At 36.0% G+C, this 22,649-nt stretch overlaps 2 protein-coding genes across 9 annotated transcripts in view; one reads left to right on the plus strand and one right to left on the minus strand.

Moving 5' to 3' along the window:
- The window catches only part of PDE4D (phosphodiesterase 4D), a 1,115,543-nt gene that overhangs the window by 220,600 nt on the left and 872,294 nt on the right, over positions 1–22,649 (plus strand). The window lies entirely within an intron of this gene.
- The window catches only part of LOC309658581 (uncharacterized protein), a 133,273-nt gene that overhangs the window by 94,744 nt on the left and 15,880 nt on the right, over positions 1–22,649 (minus strand). Inside the window, exon 2 of one of the 2 annotated variants that reach the window (XM_082457429.1) lies at positions 8,138–8,235. In XM_082457429.1, coding sequence (XP_082313555.1) covers positions 8,138–8,187 — 50 coding nt within the window. In that variant the 5' untranslated portion in view covers positions 8,188–8,235. Of the gene's footprint in view, positions 1–8,137; positions 8,547–22,649 lie in introns of those variants that run through there. The other variant, XM_082457430.1, reaches the window with a different exon arrangement.

The following is a 22,649-nucleotide window of genomic DNA, read 5'->3' on the forward strand; positions in this document are numbered from 1 at the left end:
ATGGAGAGAGCTATGTTTTGCTTAATATGCCCTCTGTTTGTTGACCCTCAGAGGGAGCATAGTCTAGTAGCTAAGTGTGGTCTCCAGAGCCAGCCTGCCATGAGTTAAATTGAAACTCCACCATTCGTCACTGGGTGAATGTTATTTAATCATGACGTTGTTATTAAAAATCATGAACGTTACTTAATCATGGTTATATGGTGATTCCGTACTGCTATGGACTGAGTTCTGTCCCCTTAATAATTCATATGTTGAAGTCCTAACCTGAATGTGACTGTATTTGGAGACAGGGCTTTTAGGAGATAATTAAGGTTAAATGAGATCATAAGGGTAAGGTCCTAATATGATAGGATTAGTGGTATTCATTATAAGAAGAGGAGAGGCCTCTTTTTCCTGATGTGCACACACCCAGGAAAGGCCTTGCGAGCACAGAACAGAAGACAGCAGTCTGTAAGCCAGGAAGAGTATTCTCACCTGAACCCAACCATGCTGGCACCCTGATCTCAGACTTCCAGACTCCAGTACTGGGAGAAAATACATTTTTGCTGTTTAAATCACCTAGTCTACTGTATTTTCTTATGGCAGTCTGAGATGACTAATACACTCACCTATAAAATCAGAATAACAATCATGACTATTTGATAACATGTTTGTGGAGGATTGAATGTGTTAATATATGCTGAGCTCTTAAAATGATGCTTGGCATACAGTAAGTACTTAATAGACATTAGCTAATACTATTGATATTTCCCTCCCTAATCCCTCATTTGATAGTATCATATTTAAGAATGCTACTTCTTTAGTCAGATCTGGGTTGGACTCTGAGCTCTGCCTCTTATAAGCTGTATGACCTTGTTCAAGCTATTAACTTCTCTAAGGCTCAGTTTTATATCTGTACATGGGGATAATGGTAGTGCTGCCTGCCTTTTAGGGTTGTAGTAAGATTTAAATGAGATATGCATGTAATTGCATCTGGCATTGAGTGGTAGATTTGAAAATGAAAATCCTGTCTCACAGCCTGGTTATTATCTCCTAATGTGAAGTAAGGAATCCATATATATATTGTGGAAGACAGGGGTCATGTATATCCTTATGCTGAGGTGTAGACAAAGGAGTATTATGCACAACACTGCTTCTTAGAATTTAATGAGTGAGTTGCCTGAGGAGCATGGTAAAATGCAGGTTTTGACTCAGGAAGTCTAGGATGGGACCTGGAATTCTGAGGCTGCTGGTCCCCAGGCTATTCTGAGTAGCAAAGATGTAGATGCTTTTAGCAGTAGTGACTTTGAAGATTTTTTGCTATTTTTTGTTTTGTTTGGGTGTCCATTTTTGTATTCATTCAAATGTACTCTGGATGCAAGAATTCTTTTTAATACAAATGGGAAAAAAATTAAAAGTCCACATGACAAAGACTCGAATTGGGTACATCTTAAATTTAAATGCTTCAATTTCTTTCTCCATATGTTATGTGTACCTAAATCATTCACAATGGCTTTATTATCTACACTTTTTCCATCAAATGTGGAAGTAGTGCTCCCTGGAATTTATTCTAGTCTCTATCTTCCATAACCCACTTCATCACCCACCTCACCCTTCCTAAAATGCTCACCTTGTTTTCTGACCTCTACTGTCTCAAGTTCTCAGTTCTCACCCCCTAAGTAAGGCTGGCATGAATTCTGTCCTCTGTCATCTCCTCATCTCTCTTGGGAAGTCCCATCCATCCACTGCCACAGATTCAATTGTTACTTCAGGCCTTTGGAATCACTCCCTGATCAACATCTTTTGTCTTGAAAGTTTTCCTAAGTTTTAGTCTTACACACTCAATGGATTTGATATTTATGACCTGCCAACCCTTTAAACTCAACACAGTGAAAACCAAAGTCTTCATACTTCTTACCTCTAGACTCCAAGCCAACAACAACCAGGTTATTTTACTCTCTTTATCAAAACTTTCAGTGGCCCTCTATTTACTGTGGAATCAATCTCTAACTCCTTAGTCTGACATTGAAAACCCTCCTCTCTCTAACCTCCACTTTTTTTCTACCCATATCTTCCATTGCTCATCAATATGTGGCTGACTGAAGTTAGTCAACATCCTCCTGTTTCCAGAATATGCACTGACATTCTAGCCTTTATGCCATTTTTGTGCTGAGTTGAACACCCTTACACTAATCTTTGCTTATCCAAATGCTACGTATCTCTCAAAGCCTACGTGAGATGCTACATCCTTTGTGGTATATTCTCAATTCCCCACCCCCCCGATAGGAATTCCTGCTCATCCTCTGTGCTGCTGTAACACATGTTCCATGCTGTTCAGATGGCACTTCCCACTATGCTCTGTATTATAGATCGAATCAAATGTCTGCCATCTGAAGTCCCAAGTCCTCCAGCTTTCTGGCCTTGTTACTTTCTTTAGCAGCTAAAGAATATGGCTCAAGCCCCATGCCTTGGAATGACAGACTCTGACTTCCTTCCTTCCCTTTTAGGCTCACATTCCTCTGCTACGTTTAGGGGAGGGGAGAGTTGTCATCTATCTGTTCCAAGCCAGTTCACTCTAGAACTCAATTCTCTTCACTTACCCAGGTCGTAGAGCTACTTCTAGCTCTGCCTTCAGACTCTGCTTTCTTCCTGGTGGCCACCGTCTAGAACGTCAGAACTCCACGTCTCCTCCATTATTACCCCAAACACCAACAACAGCAGGGTAAAACTTTTACTGAAAGCTTTGGGGTAGTACAAGCTAATTATAGCACAAAGGAGTCAACTGGAATGTGAATGATGGAATAGAGCTCCTAGACTTCTATTAGACACTCCCTGAGCAAGTCTAGCTACAAACATGGGGCTCCCTGTCTTCCAGACTTTTCCTCTCCCATCTCCTCTCCCAGGGTCATAACTCTCCCACTATGCCAGAGTTCAACTCCTTTTACTTCTTCATTCAGAATGTTTCATCATTTCTGTTATTTAAAATTTGCCTGTTTAGATTATACTTAAGAGAGTCTCACCTTCCATAATCAAATAGGTTCTTAAGTGTTTTCCTAAACTTGATAGCAGTTCTGTTCCTCAGAAGAATTCTACCGTCCTGAAATTGTCTTGGGTCAGCCGCATCAAAGTCAATTAATTTTTATAACTACAGTACAATGAGACATGCAAAATTCTTATCCACTTACTTTTAGATGTGTCTCATTTTTTTCCATTTTGGTTGAAAACTTATTTAGGGAAGGAGCATATAACTCCAAACATTTGATTCATTGCAATATGAAAAAAAAAGAGTTCAAATCCTTAATTCACCAGGTGTGAGGTTTATGACTTTGGACAACTAATTTTCCTTGGGGATGCTCAGTTTCCCTAGCTATAAAGTAAGTGTAATAATATCTGCCTCATATAAATGTAAGGATTTAGATAATTTCTATAAAATCATTTAGAGTCCTGGCACACAGAAGGAGCCCTGTTCTTAGTACATGTTTAAAATATTTGTTGAAAGTAAAAAGGTTACTCCAGTGAGCTCTAATAAACTTTGTGTTGGGTAGAATGTTTATTGCAGGATCCCAAAAGCTATTTGATACTCTTGATTTTCCTGTTTCAATCTCATCATGTTTACTGGGGAGTCAATTCCATAGAGTTCTATGCTTAATTGAAGAGACAGGAAATCACGACTTTAAAACTTTCAGTGTTAAGAGTAAATGACACATTAGTTTAGAGACATATCAGTAATTATGGAAGTATCTTCTCAAATTATAATGCTTTCCTCTGCCTTACTGCTAGCAGTCAAAGCCACTGAATTAATCTGAGCAGGGTCAGGGCTTTGGATCTGAGGAAAATCACTTAAATTTGAGGCATTATGTGTGCAGTACAGGATGTTCCAGCTGCAAATGCTCTGAATCCTGTTTAAAAGCAATGGTGCAGGGGACCAGAGACCCACCTCCAGACCTCTGAGTCCCATAAAGTTTGGGCAGGCCTCCAGAAATCTGATGCTGCTCCCAGAAGGAGGAGATTCTCGTAGTTTCTAGAAGGGTTAGCGACTCTCTGGGGGTGAGAGATGGGGAGTGGAAATTCGGATGTGGAAATTTCCATTATGCCCTGAAATTGCACAAAACCCTCCTGCAGGAAGTGTTCACTAAAGGTTTCCCAATTTTGTTAACTAATCTCTCTAGCTGAAATGCTTTTTCCTCCATGTTTGAAATTTCTCCCTGTCTTTTAAAGTACAGCAGAGAAGCAACTTGGTGCCTGTAGCCTTTCCAAATTCCCCCAAGTTGGAGTAAATCACCATTTCCTCCTTTATATTCTTAGAGCATAAAATAAAATTACTTATCAGAATCTTTGATTACTGACGATGGTGGAAGGTCAGTATAGTGCCTTCAGGCTCAAACTGGAAAGTCAGATTTCCGCTTACCATCCCTTAGGCCCTGGGCAGGTTATTTAACCCCATTCTTCATCAGTTTTCTCACTGTTATTTCAAATAAACTCCTGGAACATTAGGTAGAAAGCTCTTTGATAGCAGTGACCATATTTATATGGTCATGAAAGTCATAATGGTTATGCTTTTAATATGTGATTTACCTGAATGTGAATGGTTTCTAAAAATAAAGTAGCTTTTAATGGTACAACTTAGAATGTGTGACGAGATCAGAAAAGCATGTAAACCAAATTACTCAACATATTTTTGTAATTTTTTTCACTTTTTTATATAACAAAATTAGGCTAAATCAACTTTTTAAAAAACATGGAAATGATCATAAACATAATTTAAACTTTGTAATTGTCATATATAAAGTTTTCCTTGCACAAACATGTCAGGAGGCAAAATGGGAAAGATAAGTAAATAGTTTACAGAATTCTCTCTTCTTGAAAAGTACTACAGAGATTAAAATTCATATTTCCCCAAGGATGTTTACTTTGTGAATGGCAAAATAAATATGGCTCATTTCACCTCAATGCAGTTTTTTGTTCTCCTCTGAAAACTTTAAAAAAAAAGAAAGGACAAGAGTAAGAATTTCTGAAATATTAGAAATCTGTCACATTTGTTATGGCAATCACTGTGATCCTGAATAAAGCTTTTTTCTTTTGTTTCTCTTGCTTGGAACCTAAAACTGCCAGTACTTTAACTTACAAATGAAAGTTCATTTAGCCCTATTTTTGCATATTGTTGTTCAAAACGGTCATTACTTTCAATGACTCTAAGTAAAATTTCTGCTTTTGCTTCTGAATACAGCATCGCTAGCTCCCTCCCCTTGAGCAAACGTACATCCACCCCACCTGGTTTTCTGCACCTTTCTCGGCATAGGTAACATTGGAAGAGTTCAGACCCCAGGATAAGATTGATTCCATATTAGTTTTCCAAGGCTGCCATAGCAACTTATCACAATATGGATGGCTTTAAACAACAGAAATTTATTCTCTGACAGTTCTGGAAATCAGAAGTCTGAAATCAAGTTGTCGGCAAGACTCGTTCATCCTGAAGGTTTTAGGGGAAATTCCATTTCTGGCCTCTCTCCTAGCTTCTGGTGGCTCCAGGTGTTCTTTGGCTTGTGGACGCATAACCAACATCTCTGTCATCATATGGCCTTTTTCTCTGAGTGTTTCTCCCCTTCTCTTCTCTTCTAAGGACATATAATTGGATTTAGGGTCCACCCTAATCCAGGATAATATCTCAGTATCTTTAACTTATTTGCATCTGCAAAGATCCTTTTTCCAAATAAGTTCACATTCACAGGTTCCAGGTGGATGTATCTTTCATGGGGTCAATTTTCAATCCACTACAGTTTCGTTTGGACTAAGGCTGTATTCTTGTCAAAGACGTACCATGCGCAAAGGCTGTATTTGCATGAAGCCAACATTCCTTCAGCACTATTTGACTGCACTGTTCAAGCTTACGTTATGACTTCCAAACAGAGATAGCTAGAGCTTCCTTATTCATTGACTTTGAAGAGAAGCATTTTCCAAGGGAAGGGGTATCCAATTCTTTTCTGGCCTTTTCTATAAGATGGGCTTGGCTTGTGTAATAACTATGCTTAGAGTCAGGTCCACTGATAGTCCATCAGGATGGAGAAATTGTCTCCAGATATGATGGGAATAAATACGGATATCAAGATTTCATAGACAAATGCATTTGCATGTTATTAACCAAGTGCCCATGTGCTTGCCTAAATCTTTTCACATTTTTAGATACAACATATTGGGGTAAATAATGTTAAAGAGGATGTAATGTCTAATTTTTAGGATTCTGTGGGGCAGGGACCAATTTTGAATAAAGAAAATATTGTAAATAAAATATACTTAAACTGTTGAAAAGTTTTGTACCAAAGGGGATTTTTTTAAAGTTAATCAAAATGGAATGGGTACGAAGATGGTGTGTTTTGAGATGCAAAAGAATTGACCTAAAAAAGAAAAAAAGGTATGACTAAATGGGTATGGATGGGGTTCCTTTTCTCTAGATAGAAAAGGGTGTACATGAGATTCTTCAGGGATAGCTAAGACCAATATTATAATTTTTCTGAGGACTGGGGAGGTGCAGTAAAAATGTCTAAACTTTTTCAAGATTATACTTTTCTGGCCTGTAGTAAGCTAAGCTGATATGAGTAACATATAGTACGGGTATTAAAAGAAGATTAATTTTCATATGAATACATACAAAATTAGTGCATTTTCAGATTGTAAAAAGTAAATACACACACACACCTACAGAGAGAGAGAGAGAGAGTCTTTAAATACATCGATCTTTTCATGTCTTTAAATACATCGATCTTTTCATGACCCAGGAAAGAATTTTTATTGAACTCTTTATTGAACTCTCTTTTAACTGTAGCCAAAAATGTTAATGTCCACTAAATTTTTTGACTACTCTGCTTCAATTTGGGGATGGCAGTTGTAAAAATGAGCAAGAATATTTGATCTAATGAAAGACGTAGCATTTTAATGTCTAGACCTTTGGGGGTGTCAAATTTTATACTAAAAGATAAAAAGAGAGACAGAGGTAGTTCCAGGAATAGGATGGGAGATTTGTGGCCTGGTATCAAGCTCATATTTGTTCTGTTTCAACCTTTTACAGGACAAAATAAAGTCCCAAGGGGGTAGGAAAAGTGATCAACAAGCTTCTTCCATTATTTCCATCCTTTATCCCTCCCCACTATTTAAAAACTCAAAAGTTGTGAAATTCCCTCTCTATCAGATTCTGTATATCCAAAGAACTGTCTTGAAGGAGAATTTCATATTAGTCTTTTCATTTTTAATATCTGGTCTTGGTGCTTATTTACTAAGTCTCCTGGGTAGCCTCCTGGGTCAACTCAGGGTATAGATCAGGTCAGGAAACCTGGTGCTGAGCCCTCCAAATCTTTGGTCAAACTCTATATTCACACAGTCATATTCACTAACACACTGCTCACATCATACAGCTCTGCAGCTTGTCACCCAATTCAAATCCACTGAGCATGATTCAGTCTGAAATTTTACTTTTATACCAAGCACATAAACAAAATGAAATACAATTTAAGAAATCAGCTCATAACATTTACAATTAAATTCATTAATCAAGATGGTTTATGGAAATGCCACATGCAAACTGTAAACTTCATAAATATTCAAGCACCGAACAACTAGACAATCACATTTCTTAGTAATAAATGCTTCGTCTTGGCAGCTGTATTTCAGTATGAGAGATGTAGGACATTTCCATCCACCAGCTCGCATTCTTATTTTGAAATTTTTTAAACCATGCATCTCATCAAAAAGAACCTTTGTTTTGGTGACGTTTCTATTCCATATGTTCTCCATTTAACTTCCTCTCTAGATTTACATTCTTTGAGACTAATTAGCACCTGCACCTGATTTCAGGAAGCAGCACTTGAATCAAACCAAGTGTCTTTGAAGGAAAAAAAATACCGAGTTCCAAGATTTCTAGTTAATAAATACGGACAATATACTTTGTTGATGTTCTCATTCACGTGTGTCTTCCTAAAGTATGAGAACTTATGTGTACTTTCTTTTGGTATATACAAATCTAACCGCACTGGTAGCTTCATACTATATACTGCAATGTACTTTGTCTGGCTGCCGGTTTACATTCTGTTACAAGAATTTCATTGACCAAATGCAGGATGGTATTTACCACATTCACATTGTAAGTTGATGAATTAGTTTCACTTACCAGGTTTGGGAGTAAAGAGAAGAGTAGCTCAAGGAGGCCCAGGTAGTCATGAGAGACTTTGCATTTGAGGAAACATTTAAACTGGATCTTGAAGCATGCTATAAGAGATCAAAGAAAGAAAGAAAATAGAGAAAAAGTTAGATAGGAGCGAAAGAAAAAAATGTGTTGTGGAGTAGGGACAGAATATGGAGGGGAGGATAATTTTAGGCGGGGGGAACTACAGCTCAAATGTTCTCAAATGCAGAAGTGTCATCAAACTAGCGAAATTCATTCATCCTTCAATTTCAAGTGTTAACCAGCTCTACATAAACTGAAGCCTCCTTCTTCTGTGCTGCCATATCTCAATTATGGCAGTCGCCTATGTATTTTCTAATTGTTGCAAATCTGTCTTCCACCCGGACAGTTGAAGGCAGAGGAATGACCCACAGTTGAAGGCAGAGGAATGACCCACCCATACTCTCGAGTATGACCCACTCTCTAGTATCCCTCTACTGAAGGCCAGCCCACCTGGCTTTGAATACTTCCAATGACTCATTACTTCACAAGGCAGCCTTATCCCACAGTTAGAGGACATTGATTGTTATGCAGTCTTTCTTTATGTCTCATTCTTCTGCCTCTTGGTAGTGTTGACACTTGGCTGCTAGTACTTCTCTGGAGTAACAGTAGGCCTCTCTATTCCATCTGCTCTGCTCGTTAAGTCCCCTGAATACATAGAGGAGAAGCCATGATTTCTATTCCTGATAATTTCCTTCTTCAACATATCCATCCTTAATTTCTTCATTCTTTCTCTATTTTCTACTCCTTTCCAAACTTCCTCTTTATTCATCCATCAAGTATTCATACAACAAACAAACATTTTAGAGCCAGTAAACACCAGACACAAGTGCACATAGTTTTTATTATTCTTCCAAATATTGGTTTTGATATCTGGGCTGTCCATAGTTTTCTGATATTAAAGAATAAATTAGAAATAAGCATGATAGTCCAGATACAATCTGACCAACACAGAGTACAGTGAAGTACCTTTTCCCCACTGTGAGAGTTCTTTTCCTTGAATGCCATCATGGCTTAACTATTACAGTTTCAGCATACTGCATCTTATATAAGTTAGTTCTCATAAAAGCTGCTTAAAGCCAGATCTCTCTCTTATTATAATTTTTTATTTTTCTTTGAAGTAAATGTAGAACTTTACAAGTATACATGTTGAATTTCAATTTTCTTGATTCCTTCACAATTTCAAAATAGCTTTTAGTCTATAATATATTCTGTTCTGTTACCCACAGAATTGATAAACCAGCCTTCCTTATCTCCACCCAGGTCACTGATAAAAATATAGAATTGAAATCCTAGACTTTATTTGAATCGTGTTTCCACGTTGCTCCCAAGCTATTTAGCAATACTCTGAATACAGTGTTCAGCCAGGAACCAGCGATTAATTCACCCAACGGCACCGGCATCCATATCACATTTCACCATTTATCCATAAGGATGTCGTGGAAGGCTGTCAGGATCATGCTGAAATCAATACCTCTTAAAGCTTCCTCGGAGCTAAAACTATATCAAAAAAGGAATTGAGGTTAGTTGAACATGACTTACTCTGAGTGTTATCTCAAGTGTTCACTGCATACTCTTTGAAATACTATCAGTGAGATGCTTAATAACCTATGTTTTTTTCTTTTTCCCTAGGAATCAATATCATATATTTAAGAGTATAGTTTCCAAATCTACCCTGTTTCGTTTTGTTGAAATTCACAAATTCATAACTTCAACTTTTAATTTTAAAAGTTGGGCCTTCTGTTTAATACGACTAAATACCACTATTAATATTATGAATACATAGTCATTATTATCTTTTTCCTTTTAGAGAAACTTCATATGTTTAAAAAATGCATTTTGTACCCAAATTATTTTGAACATGGGACAATATTTTGAGGTTTTTTTAAACATGAGATAATGTCTGTAATTTATAAAGATGATAAAATGTTTGGACTGTGGCTTTGGGAAAGTTTTCTGTAAGAGAAAATATATGTCAAATGTTTGCAGTTGTTTTCCTTAGTACAAAAAAAATCACTAAAAATTACAAACTAATCTCAACTTAAACCTTGTTATCAATGTTATTAATCATTTCTCAACAGTGTATATTTCGGTGATTTCACCTCAAAACAGTCTAAAACAGATGCTACTGAGAGTTCACAGTGATGGTACATTGTATGCATTTTATGATTGTAACGGAAAAAAAGTGCTCATAAATTCAGAAAGTGCAATTCTGTGGAACTTAGTATAACTTAATGTCCTTGAGGGCTTGAAGTTTTATTAATACTGATAGCTTGTCCATGAAATAGAATATACCTTTTTGGGAAGATAAAAGTAAGCTCTTATTGAAATCTCGGTTTTGATATTTCTCTCAAACATCTGGCAAAATGCTTTAAGGAGGATTATTTGAAAGTGTGGCTAGACAAAATTTAAATGCCCTTTTTGATTTTCTATGTGTTTTTTCTAGGTTCTCACACTTTCTTGTTTATCCATAGTTTCCTTCAGGAAATCAGTCTTCTCCCTGTCCATTGCCATTTTGTTTTCGTCTTTAGTCTTGTTTTAGCTCATTTTTGTTTTTACTGTTTTGAGTTTTCCAGTATAGCTTCAATGCCATTCTCTAAAGATTAATGTTAAATTCACTTCTTAGGTTATCAAAAGAATTTTTTTTTTAATTTTAGCAATTTCATGTATCTTTATTTATTTATTTTATTTATCTATGGCTGTGTTGGGTCTTCGTTTCTGTGTGAGGGCTTTCTCTAGTTGCGGCAAGTGGGGGCCACTCTTCATCGCGGTGCGCGGGCCTCTCTTGCTGCGGAGCACAGGCTCCCGACGCGCAGGCTCAGCAATTGTGGCTCACGAACCTAGTTGCTCCGCGGCATGTGGGATCTTCCCAGACCAGGGCTCAAACCCGTGTCCGAACCCGTGTCCCCTGCATTGGCAGGTAGACTCTCAACCACTGCACCACCAGGGAAGCCCTATCAAAAGAATGTTATTAGTCATCTTAAACCTTTATATCTTTAGTAACCATGATAATGGTAATGTTTCAATTGTTACATTTGATATGCTGCCCAGTTTGAAGTGTTGACGTCAGAGGGGAGTATGCATGAGATGGGCTATTAATAGCTAACATTTAGTGAAGGCTCTTTATGTGCCACACACTCTTCTTAACATTATATACCCATTACCACATTTCATGTTCGCACCAATTCTATGCCTTAGGCGCTCTAGTTATCCCTTTACAGATGAATAAACGGAAGCTTAGAGAAGTTAAATAACTCACCAAAAGGCACACAGCTAATAAGTGGCAGAGCCAGGATTCAAACCTTGGTAATCTGACTCCAGAGTCTGTGCCCTAAACCACCATTCCATAATGAAGTCGATTTCTAACTTACTCTAGATGTTACATATTACTAGTTCAAAGCCAGGGAGACAAAAGCATCTCTATAGTTCAGCTGAATACAGTGTTCATATATATATATTTAATTTTTATTGGAGTACAGTTGATTTACAATGTTGTGTTAGTTTCAGATGTACAGCAAAGTGGATCAGTTATACATATACATATATCCACTCATTTTTTTTAGATTCTTTTCCAATATAGGCCATTACAGAGTATTGAGTAGAGTTCCCTGTGCTATACAACAGGTTCTTATTAGTTATCTATTTTATACATAGTACTGTGTATATGTCAATCCCAGTCTCCCAGTTTATCCCTCCCCACCTTATCCCCTGGTAAGCATAAGTTTGTTTTCTACATCTGTAACTCTACTTCTATTTTGTAATAGGTTCCTTTGTACCCCTTTTTTTTAGATTCCACATATAAACAATATCATATGATATTTGTCTTTTTCTGTCTGACTTACTTCACTCAGTATAACAGTCTCTAAGCCCATTCATGTTGCTGCAAATGGCATTATTTTGTTCTTTTTTATGGCTGAGTAATTTGGGTAAAGAAGATGTGGTACATATATGCAACGGAATATTACTCAGCCAATATATATTTTAGCTGCAAACATCAAATGCCTCAACACAGCCCATTTACATTGAAGGAGAATTATATATCCAGCACTTCAGCATTTCCCTAGGATGGTAGAGTGGTATATAGGAACAAAAATAGTGATTGTGATAGATAGTTGTTCTTTCCTTTGAAGTATGGGCTTGGGAAATGGCAGAAATAAGAATTGCAAATTGATAATTATTAGCTTATCCATTTTGGTATTAGTTATTATCTAGGGCCATATAGGTTTATATAGGTTTTGAACCAGGGTAGGATATTGAAGCTGATGACATGGTTTTATTTAGAAGAGAACCAATATACAAGAGGTATGTCTCTTCATGAGGCTCATCAATGCCCCAGCATAGGTTGTTTTCACTAGCTCAGTATTAGGGTTTTGTCTGAATTTTATTTATGGATTCAGTGCATGTGTTTAACATTTAAACAATAAAAGTTCATTTTATATAATCTTAGTTAAGTTGTTCTTCCCTGCATCTTTGGTTGTTAGAGAAAGTTAATTAAAATTTACCATGTGCATTAAAGAAATATATATATAATATGCCTCATTTAATAAAGGGGAAATGTTATCAGAAATCATCTGCTCTATCACTAAAGAGACCAACACATTTACAAATTAATCTTTGCCGGGTTACCAACTGGATATTTGTGAGGTTAAAATGTGTGTGCATTTATGTGTAAAATCATTTTGAAAAATAAAAGTTCTTAAATATTCATTAAATGTCTACTATGTGCCAAGCCCTGAGATGAAAACAGAAGAAAAATATGCAAGGTCTCTCCCTCAAGAAGGAAGAAGTAGAGCAGTAAATGCATGATTACCAGGTCCAGTGATTTGTATGGAGTATTCTTCAAGTACAGATGAAAAGTACCTAAATCAGACCAGATAGAAAAATTCCAGATATGGCTTTCAAAGGATGTACATCTGATCTGAAAGGCATTTATTAGTAAAGCACAGCTATAGTTAATGCAATTTGCTTGGTAATCAGGAATTGGCACATTTGATGAAACAAAGACTTTCTTGTAAAAAGTCCATGCAGATTGCATGGTGTGGATTTAATTGGTCCCTAGGAAAGACTTGGGTTAGAGGAGGGTAGGTGAGAATTGAGTAATATAGCTCTGCTCCAGGCTCAAGAATATTTCTATAGCCTTACTCCAAACACATATCCTAAAGCCAAGATGAAACTCTTAGATTGGAATTGGCAATTGGCTGTTTCATGGATATAAACTTAGCAGATTGTTGATGTTATCAACCAGCTTACGAAGTAGTTTGTGGAATCTATCCAGCTGTAAATTATTAGACAGCAAAATTTTTAAATTTGAATTCAACCAGTTTTCAAAAAAGATGTTGTTTTTACTAAATTCTGCTGTTTTTTCCCCAAAAGACAGTTTGCTTATGTTTATGTGACTTGATGCATATATGTATGTGATTTTTGAGTCTGTCTGTGATATTTGTCAGAACGATTTCTCTTCCTCAAATATTCCATGTATTAGTTTTTTATTGCTGTGTAACAAATTACCATAAATTTAGTGGCTTAAAGCACGTTTATTATCTTTCAGTTTCTAAGAGTCGGGAGTCCAGGAATTGCTTAGGTGGATCCTTTGCGAGGTTGCAATCAAGGTGTCAGCCAGGGCTCAGTTCTCATCTGGAGGCTTGACTGGAGCTGGATCCACTTCCTAATTCACTTATGTTTTGGCAGAATTAATTTCCTTGCAGCTATAAGACTGAGGGTCCTAGCTTCTTGGTGGCTGTCGCTTACAAGTCACTATCAGCTCCTAGAAGCTGTGCTCAGTTCATTTCTAGGTTGCCCTCTCTGTAGACCCTTTACAACACAGTAGCTCATTTCTTCAAAGAAAAATAGAAATAAAGCAAGTTTGCTAGCATGACTTAATTTCATATAACATAAAGTAAGGAGAGACAACCCATCACCTTTGCCATATTTTGTTTGTTAGAAGCAAGTCACAGTTTATACTCAGGATGAGGGAATTACACACAGCTGTGAATATCAAGGGGGCTACTTTAATGCCACATTCTAGAAAATAAAATCTATTCCAGTTCTAGGCATGTTTGAAAGTTTTCCAAGTAATCAGATAATCAACTTTAGATAATCAATTGTTTGAATGGCATTTAACTGTTGCATAAACAGGTGCCTCTTTATAAAATAATTCGTGCACATGCGCACGCGCGCGCACACACACACACACACACACACACACGTGTTTTAAAGTAGAGACAAAGTATACCAAGAACTGACTTGACTGTATGGTTTTTTTTTTCTAATATTATTTGTATTCCAGACCATGTTGGAAACACATTTTCTTTCAAATGATGGTTATATTTCTGTCCATATTGTATGTAATGCTATTTTTCCCCCCAAATTTATCCCACCAGTTTCCTCCTTTTTGTAGGACTGATGTATATCTATTATAAAATCATAGGTCATTAGATTATCATTTTAGAAAGTGATTAAATTTAGAAGACTGATTATACATTTTGATTTTCTACATAAGCATATTTTAATTACATTTACTGTTTATGGCAGTTTGTAAGAGGAGATGTGATTATGTAACATTTTGTTCTATATGATTTTAATAAATGTTATATTTTTATTTTTATATAACAAAACCTATATTGGCAAGTATATTAAGTTACATTAAGTGTCTACAAATGTTCATTTAGGTAAAATAACTTTCATTGGAATAGTGTGCTCCAGTCTTCCAAATTCATTCTAAATTTAGTCAGCAATACTTATTAAGCAAGCATTAACTATATTCTAGAATATAGAAACACAAGGGTGATCAAGTCACATTTTACTTGATGCTTTTAATTTTCAGGTTGAGGCTGGAAGAGTATTAATATAGAATAATTAGTGAATGAGGACATTAAAAGTCTGAGAGTTTAATTAACATATTTTAGGTCATAAATTTAGGGAACCTGGAACTGGAACTGGAACCTAGGTCTTCTATATCAAAGTTCAATGCCCTTTCACTGCCTCTTATGACTCCTAAGTAATGAATTGACTTCCATTTCTTAGAGAAGGTGATTAATGTACTCCTATGAGAAGGCTGAACCCTTTAAAATTGTTTCTTCAGAAGTAGTTAAAACTTTGTGTTGATCCATACAAATTATTTGACCTAGTCCCCACTGAGACCAGCTGAGCTGTGAGTCAGCTGGTGATGGTTAGAATTCAGATTAGAAACATGAAACAGAATGAGGTTAATTGACACATATCAAAATCAAACCTGTGACTGGCCTCTTGAGTACCATGCTAGCCAGTCATGCATGTCAACATAGAATTCAGTCTATATGCTGCTTTTTCCCTGTCTCCTTTGACCTTCACTCATTCTGTTTAACAGTATGTAATGAAAGACATCTTTAAGAAGTAATCTGTTTAGTTTCATAGGTTTGCAAAACATACTATATTGCCAATCTGTTTGCAGTGATTCTTAAAACTGTTTACTAAAAGTTGGTAATATCGAGAACCATCAAAAAAAATTTCAAATATAATATCAGTGTTAACAATCAGTGAAGCAACTATTTGATTAATGGTCCTTTAAGCAGGTTTTAAAGCTAAATTATATGTACCTTCAATTGGCTTGCCAGATTCTAGTTATTAAATGCATTGATTTCATGCTGGGAAAACTCTTATTTCCCTACAGTTCTTTTGACAAGTGCAATTGGCACATATTATTTTGACCGGAGTTACTATATTTTTTATTGTTCATTGTATCTGTGCATCTGTCTCTTTTTAAAAAAATTTTTTGCATAAACTTGGTTGCATGAGGTAAATTTTTCTCATATTAAGAAGACTTCAGGTAAAAATGTAATTAAAGGCAGAATAGCTCATTCTTTTACTTCAGTTGTTTATATGCATACTTTTGTTTTCTTGTTGTAGACATTGCCAAGCAGTATTTTTTGGTTGATATGTGAGCTTACTGCCTAGATTATTTTCCATTTAGCTCAAGTCTTGGTGTATCAGGTAGGATTTCTAGGAGAGGGCCCACTATTTTCCTTTTCTCCTCCAAATGTAAAAGTTTGGAATAAATGTCTTTCATAGATTATACTTCGTGGTTGACTACCCATATTTAGGAAAGGAGCGTGTGAGGTGATGAGCAGAGGTAGAGAACAGAAAAAAACCTGGTTACTGAGAATTCTGGAGAGTAGATTAAAGAAAGAAGAAAAGGTCTGGGGAGAAATTATTTATATAGGTGTATGTGAAAGAAATAAATATTATATGTTTCAGATTTAGATCAATGTGATCTTAAGGGATCATGTACAAGCAAACACCCCACTTTGTTTTTCTGGAGTGATAATATTCTTGATAATTCATGTCACCAAAAAGAGATAAGCATTTTTAAGAAGTGAAAATTACCTTCAGAGAAATATATGATTTACTCATATTTCCTATTAAGAATAAATTACACAAATATGAGGAGGAAATTGATACATTCCTAACATAATGCAATGCTATAGTCCCTAGTGAGGAAAAATGCATGAGAGGATGTTTAGTCTCACATAATTGGGAAAACAACAAGAACAATGCCAATTATTTGCATTACAATCCAGAAATAATATAAAATTGTGGTCTTCATGCCCAAACAAACTGTCCTAACACTAAAACAAACCATACTCCTTTCCAAGGTCTACTGAAGCCTGCAGCTGCTAAAAAGCTTATTCCCAGTGTTCTCCAAGATGTAGGCTTATCAAGTTATTGAGTCCTCTTAAGCAACTACCTAATGTCAGTTACTGACAATAAATTTCAAAATGATCTTATGTGTGATTGAACCATCCCTTCCCTTGGTTTCAAGGATGATTTCTATTTCTTATTCCTCTTTCTATGCACTCTCCTTTCCCCAGGTTCCTCCTAATTTACCAAACTCAATTTGGTTCCTTGTAATTTACCAAACTCAGTCTTCAAACTTTCCCTTCACTCTCTGTAGTCCTGCCTTAGCTGGTTGCCCACTGACAACAACTCCTAAACCTATTTCTCTAGCCCCAACCACAAATGAGAGTCAATATGTCAATCCTAATACAGAATTTCTATAAGGAAATGTAAATATTATACCCATAGACAAACACAAGTACACTATTTTTTCTGCACTCTTCTTGAAGAACTAATAGATGTCTTAAGCCTAATCTGCCCTAAAACATACTCCGAATTTACAGTCTCCTAACCTGGGGCTCCCTCAGCACCCTAACCTCACTGAACAGCAGCATCATAATTCTAGTTGCTAACACCAAATGGTTTTGATTTCTTCTCTTTTTGACACACGACATCCATTCTGCAAACAAAATATAGCTAAACCTTGACTATTCTCACCATCTTCCCAACTACTTCTTCAAACCTGGTCAGTTAATTCTCAGATCAATTATTGAAATAGCTTCCTGTGTGTATCTCTACCTCCATACTTGCCACTCCATGATCTGTTCTTAACATGGCAGCCAGAGTGTGAGCCTCTTAATATGTAACTCAGACTGTGACATTTCTGTTCTCAAAACCTGCGAAGGGCTTCCATCTCATTCTGAGTCAAAGACAAAACCTCTCCCCACAAATACACACATACACAGCACCCGAGCTCAACTTTATCTCCCCTCGTCCCTCACTTGCTCAGCCCACTCCAGTCACACAGGCCTGCCTTTGCTGTCCTGCCCTGCCTCAGGGACTTTGCATTGACCATCCTCTCTACCTCTAATGTTTTTCCTTAGTCCCCCCCAGGTCTCAGCTCAAATACCACCTTATCATAGAGGATTTTTCTGACCACATAAGACTGTACAGTTTCCTCTCCCGCATTCTTTATTCCCCATGTCTTTATTTTTCTCTGCAGAACTTATCATCACCTGATAGAATTTGCTTATTGTCTCTTGTCTATTTCAAGGATGATAGGAATTTGGTTATTTTTATGCCATACTCCAGTATCCAGAATATGTAGTAATTATTCATATTACTTAAATGTCATTTAATTAAATAAATCATTTTTACAACTGATTTGCACAAGTGGGATCATGTCAATTTTAATTCAGAATTTCTGTAGAGAAATGTATGTATTATACCCAAGGTAACCCACCCTATCCTTAAAATATATTTAAGAAATATAAATATAGTTTATTCTATTAGACATACATAGAGAAATAGAATAGAAATATAGAAATAGTATATAGATGTTATCCGATGGCTTGTTAGCATATGGTTTTTAATATTGGATATAGCAAAGGATAAATGATGTCTCTTAAAAACTACAACTGCATGCCAAAAAATTCTGACATTACTCTGATCGCACTTTAAGGCTATTACTATCCTTGATCCCAGTATTGGCATTTCATGTTTGTTCCACCAAGTTTTATTTTCTTTTTAAAATATTAAATACTTAAAGTATACAGAAGCGATTTTTACAACTGATTTGCACAAGTGGGAGTCAACATATCAATTGTAACTCCAAATTTCTATAGAGAAATATACATATTATACTCTAGGTAGACAAACACAAGTATGCTATATTTTCTATACTCTGAAAATTTATTATCTTTATTGTCACAGAAATTAATTACCTGAGTTGTTTCCACAAAAGCCCTAATATTTATCATTAAATAGCCTTATTTTACTTTTTATATATTAAATTTTGTATATCTTTCTTTTTTCTGTCTTCAGTAGAAGTTTTATTAATGCAAATTTTAAACGTATTTGCCTGGCTCTCTCACACACATGAAAAGGAGTTGCCTTTCCCTTTTCTACTCACAGAACATTATAACAACTGCCACATCTACAGACTCATGAGGCCAGAAATGGCAGGCTCTGGGAATTGTCTACCAAAGTACTTGAAAGATCCAGTGTTTCATAAAGAGTTCAATTGGGATTAATCAAGCCATCTTGACCATAGAAATTTTGCAGTTTTTTTAAGTAGAAAATGCTCCTTGGCAGTTGTCTCATCTAACACCTTCCGTATAACAATGGGAAAACTGAAATATTCCCCACGTGCTTGAATAGTTGCTGGCTTGATTTAATCTCATCTACAGTAACTTGGTGTCTGTTCATTCGAACTGGCCAAGCCATTCTTTAAGGCTGCCATACTAGCCTACTTGTTCCCTCTGTAATGATTTGCTCCTGATGTTTGTATTCCTGGTTCCTCCTCCATGTCATTTGGATCTCAGCCTAAAAGTCACTTACTCAGAGAGGTCTTCCTTGGTAACCCAATCTAAAGCAGCCTTCAGTCACCTGCTAGTACATCCCTTATTTTAATTCTCAGAATAGCATGCCTCACCATTTTCTTTCTGGAGTGTTTGATTTTTATATATAATGTGTTTATTGTTCACCTCACTACATTAAATACAGACGGTAGCCAACCTGATTGTGTTGTTCACTGCTATATCCCCAGTGACTAGAACATTTCCTGGCAGTTAGCTGGTGCTCAAAAATCATTTGTTTAATAAATGAATGATGTGATCTCTGTTACTTCTTATATTTGTATAAATGATTAAAAACCATTAGGGATCCAAGAGTGTAGAACTCACAAATGTGGACTCCCTTCCAGCCTCATCATGGGTCATTAACAAAGCACCAGATTAACTGACCTGATCTTCATAGGTCATCAGGGTAATGTGCCCAGGAGTTTTGATATTGTTAGACTACTCTGTGATAAACATATTGATCACAATATGTTTATTAGTTTGATGATGATATGCATCTCCCATTACCAAGAGCAGTCTTGCTTTCCTGCATCTAAAAGAAGAAAGGACTAATTTATTAACGTTTTTCCTTCCAAGAAATATTTTACTCAAGTATTTTAGATGAGTTAGATTAAAATATAGAAAAATCAGCTTTAATACTTTTTTCTGATCAGTAAAATGGGTTAATTATATTAATTCAGCAAATGATTTTTTAATACCTACCATGTACCAGCTCTTCTCTCATTGAATTTTAGGGGGAAGAAGACAATAAATAACTATATGGCAAGTGCAGTTTTCAACCCATTCATGTATTACTATATCCTTACTACAGTTCTTTCATGTAGAAATTATTATTCCTTTATTTTTAAACATCTTAGGGAAATTAACCTCAGAGGAGTAGACAACATATCCAGATTCATACTGATAGTGGCAGAGCTGGGTTTTGAACTAAATTTTTATTACTCCAAAGACTCCCCTTATACTTTGTCAATTGAAAAAAGGAAAATTCTATGAAAATTTAAATAGCAATAATAACGAAATTATTGTGAGCCTTATAAAACATTAAAATAATTATAATTCATACAAAAAATAAAGTAGAGAATTTGACTGTATGTTTTGGTCATAGAAACTAAGGACATAGACATCGCTATAATGCATTACTCTAAATGTCTAAAAAAATGGATCATTGTATAAATTAGACCTCATCAAAAGACCATTTAGATGTAAAGTTTATCAGTTATTGTCCAAATATTCTCATTAGAATAGCTCAAATTGCTTTACAGTGTTTAATAGGGTGGACATTAGATTCTGGTAGACAGATAAGCCAGTCTTTCAGTCAACCAATGCTCCTTTGCTAATCCTTCAGCTAGCTTATTGTCTAGTCCCTGACAGACTGTAGTGTGGACCCTAGCCCTACATCATGTACTCTACTGCATTGTGAATGCTGACTTTGTGTTTTAGGCATGGAATCCTTTGGAGGCAAGAAGATATTTGCAATTATAAGTATTATGGTTAAATGATACCAATAGGGAACGTGGGCTCTGTGATGATATGAGAGCCATACAACTAAATTACCAGCATCTATTTGGGGTGTTGAGAGCAGTAACTGAGAAATGAGGCATTTTGTGATTATGTGACCGGCCACAATGATGCTTATAACTTCAAGCTCTACTTCACAGTTGAACCAGCCACCAAGATCTTCATATGATATTTGGACTAGAGTGTTAATGCTTCTATTGCTGGCATTTTGTCTGATTTGGGATTAATTCCATTGCCATGAATAGCTCTTTGGCAAATGAAAATGAGAGAAGTGTAAGCTAGTAAAATTAGGGAATCTCAATGCAGGATATGTGCAATTCCAAAAGAATCATCTCTATCAGCCAAATAATTGGTTAAGTCAATGGAGACTTAATCAATTTTTAATTTATTTAGTCATTTCAAAAATATTTATTCATTGTTTATAGGTATGCTTGCAGCACAGTTGGATACACAATATTCTCATCCTCAGAAATTTCACGATCAAAGTGTGAAAATGAGACACACATACTCACATTAAAAATTACGACAATTCAAGAAGAGGCACAGGCAGTCTGTGATTAAGTGCCGTGTGAATAGTATGAACAATAAATGATATGAGCTCACAGAAAGGAAAGATCAAGGAAGGCACCATGGAAAAACTTGGACTTGCCTTGCTTTTGGATTGCATTGCAATTGGGTTGGAGTTGAAGTAAGTAGAAAGTGTTCCAAGCTGGAGGTGTGGGAGATTAAAAAAGAGTTGAATGCATGAAACTAGGAATTAGCTTGTCATCTTCGGGAGACAGTGGAGGACTACAAAAGTAGTTCCTGACTATCTTGTGGGGGCCCTTGATTGCCAAGATGAGCCATTTGGACTTCATCCTGAGAATAATGGTAAATCATGGTAGAACCTCTACAGAGGAGTGGAAGGACAAGGAGAGTGCATTAGAATGACGAATCTGATAGAAGTGCTCACACTTTCCTGAAACTAGGAAGAGATTAGAAAGGAAGAAAGCAGTTTGAACAGTGGTTCTTAAACTTGAATGTGCTTAAGAATCCACCTAGGTAGCTTACTAAAATTGCAGATTCCTGAGCCTTACTCCAGAGATTCTGATTAAGTCTGGAGAGGGCCTTTAATCTCCATCTAAACAAGGACCAATGTGATTCTGATTTAAGTGGTCTTCAAACCACAATTTTGAATAATACTAAATTAAAATGCTGTCACAATAATCCAAGAATGAAGGTTTATACTATAATTTTGGAAGTAGCGATGAACAGGAAATGATGACTGTAAAATATACAGTTAAGGAAGAATTGATAACACTTAGAAATGTTTGGATATACAAAATCAAAGGGAAGACATAGTCTAAGATGATATTAATGTATTTAATTCAACATATTGGATAATTTTTGTTTTTACAACTAGATTTGCTAGTCAATTAATTCATCTAAAAGAGTCATGCATATAAAGATAATGCCCAAATGTGAACTAAGGAGAAAATATAATATGAAATAATGAATATGGTAATACACATAGATAAAAAAGAAATCCAGAAAAATTAATCTACCATTTTGTATTATATTCAAATATATTCTAATGTTTATTTTTCCCATTATGGATTAACTCTAGTCAAGGTTCCTGAATTCCTTTCACCATTAGTTTTTGAAAATAGATGTAGAATTCTCAATTATCCATATCGTCCCCATTTAGCTAAGAGGGCAACTCTAGGGAATGTACTGGAACATCTCTGTAGTTATGGTTATCCTACATCCTCGGGTTGGGGAAATAATTA

This window comes from Balaenoptera physalus (assembly GCF_965194825.1).
Source record: "Balaenoptera physalus genome assembly, chromosome: 3".
NCBI lineage: Eukaryota > Metazoa > Chordata > Mammalia > Artiodactyla > Balaenopteridae > Balaenoptera > Balaenoptera physalus.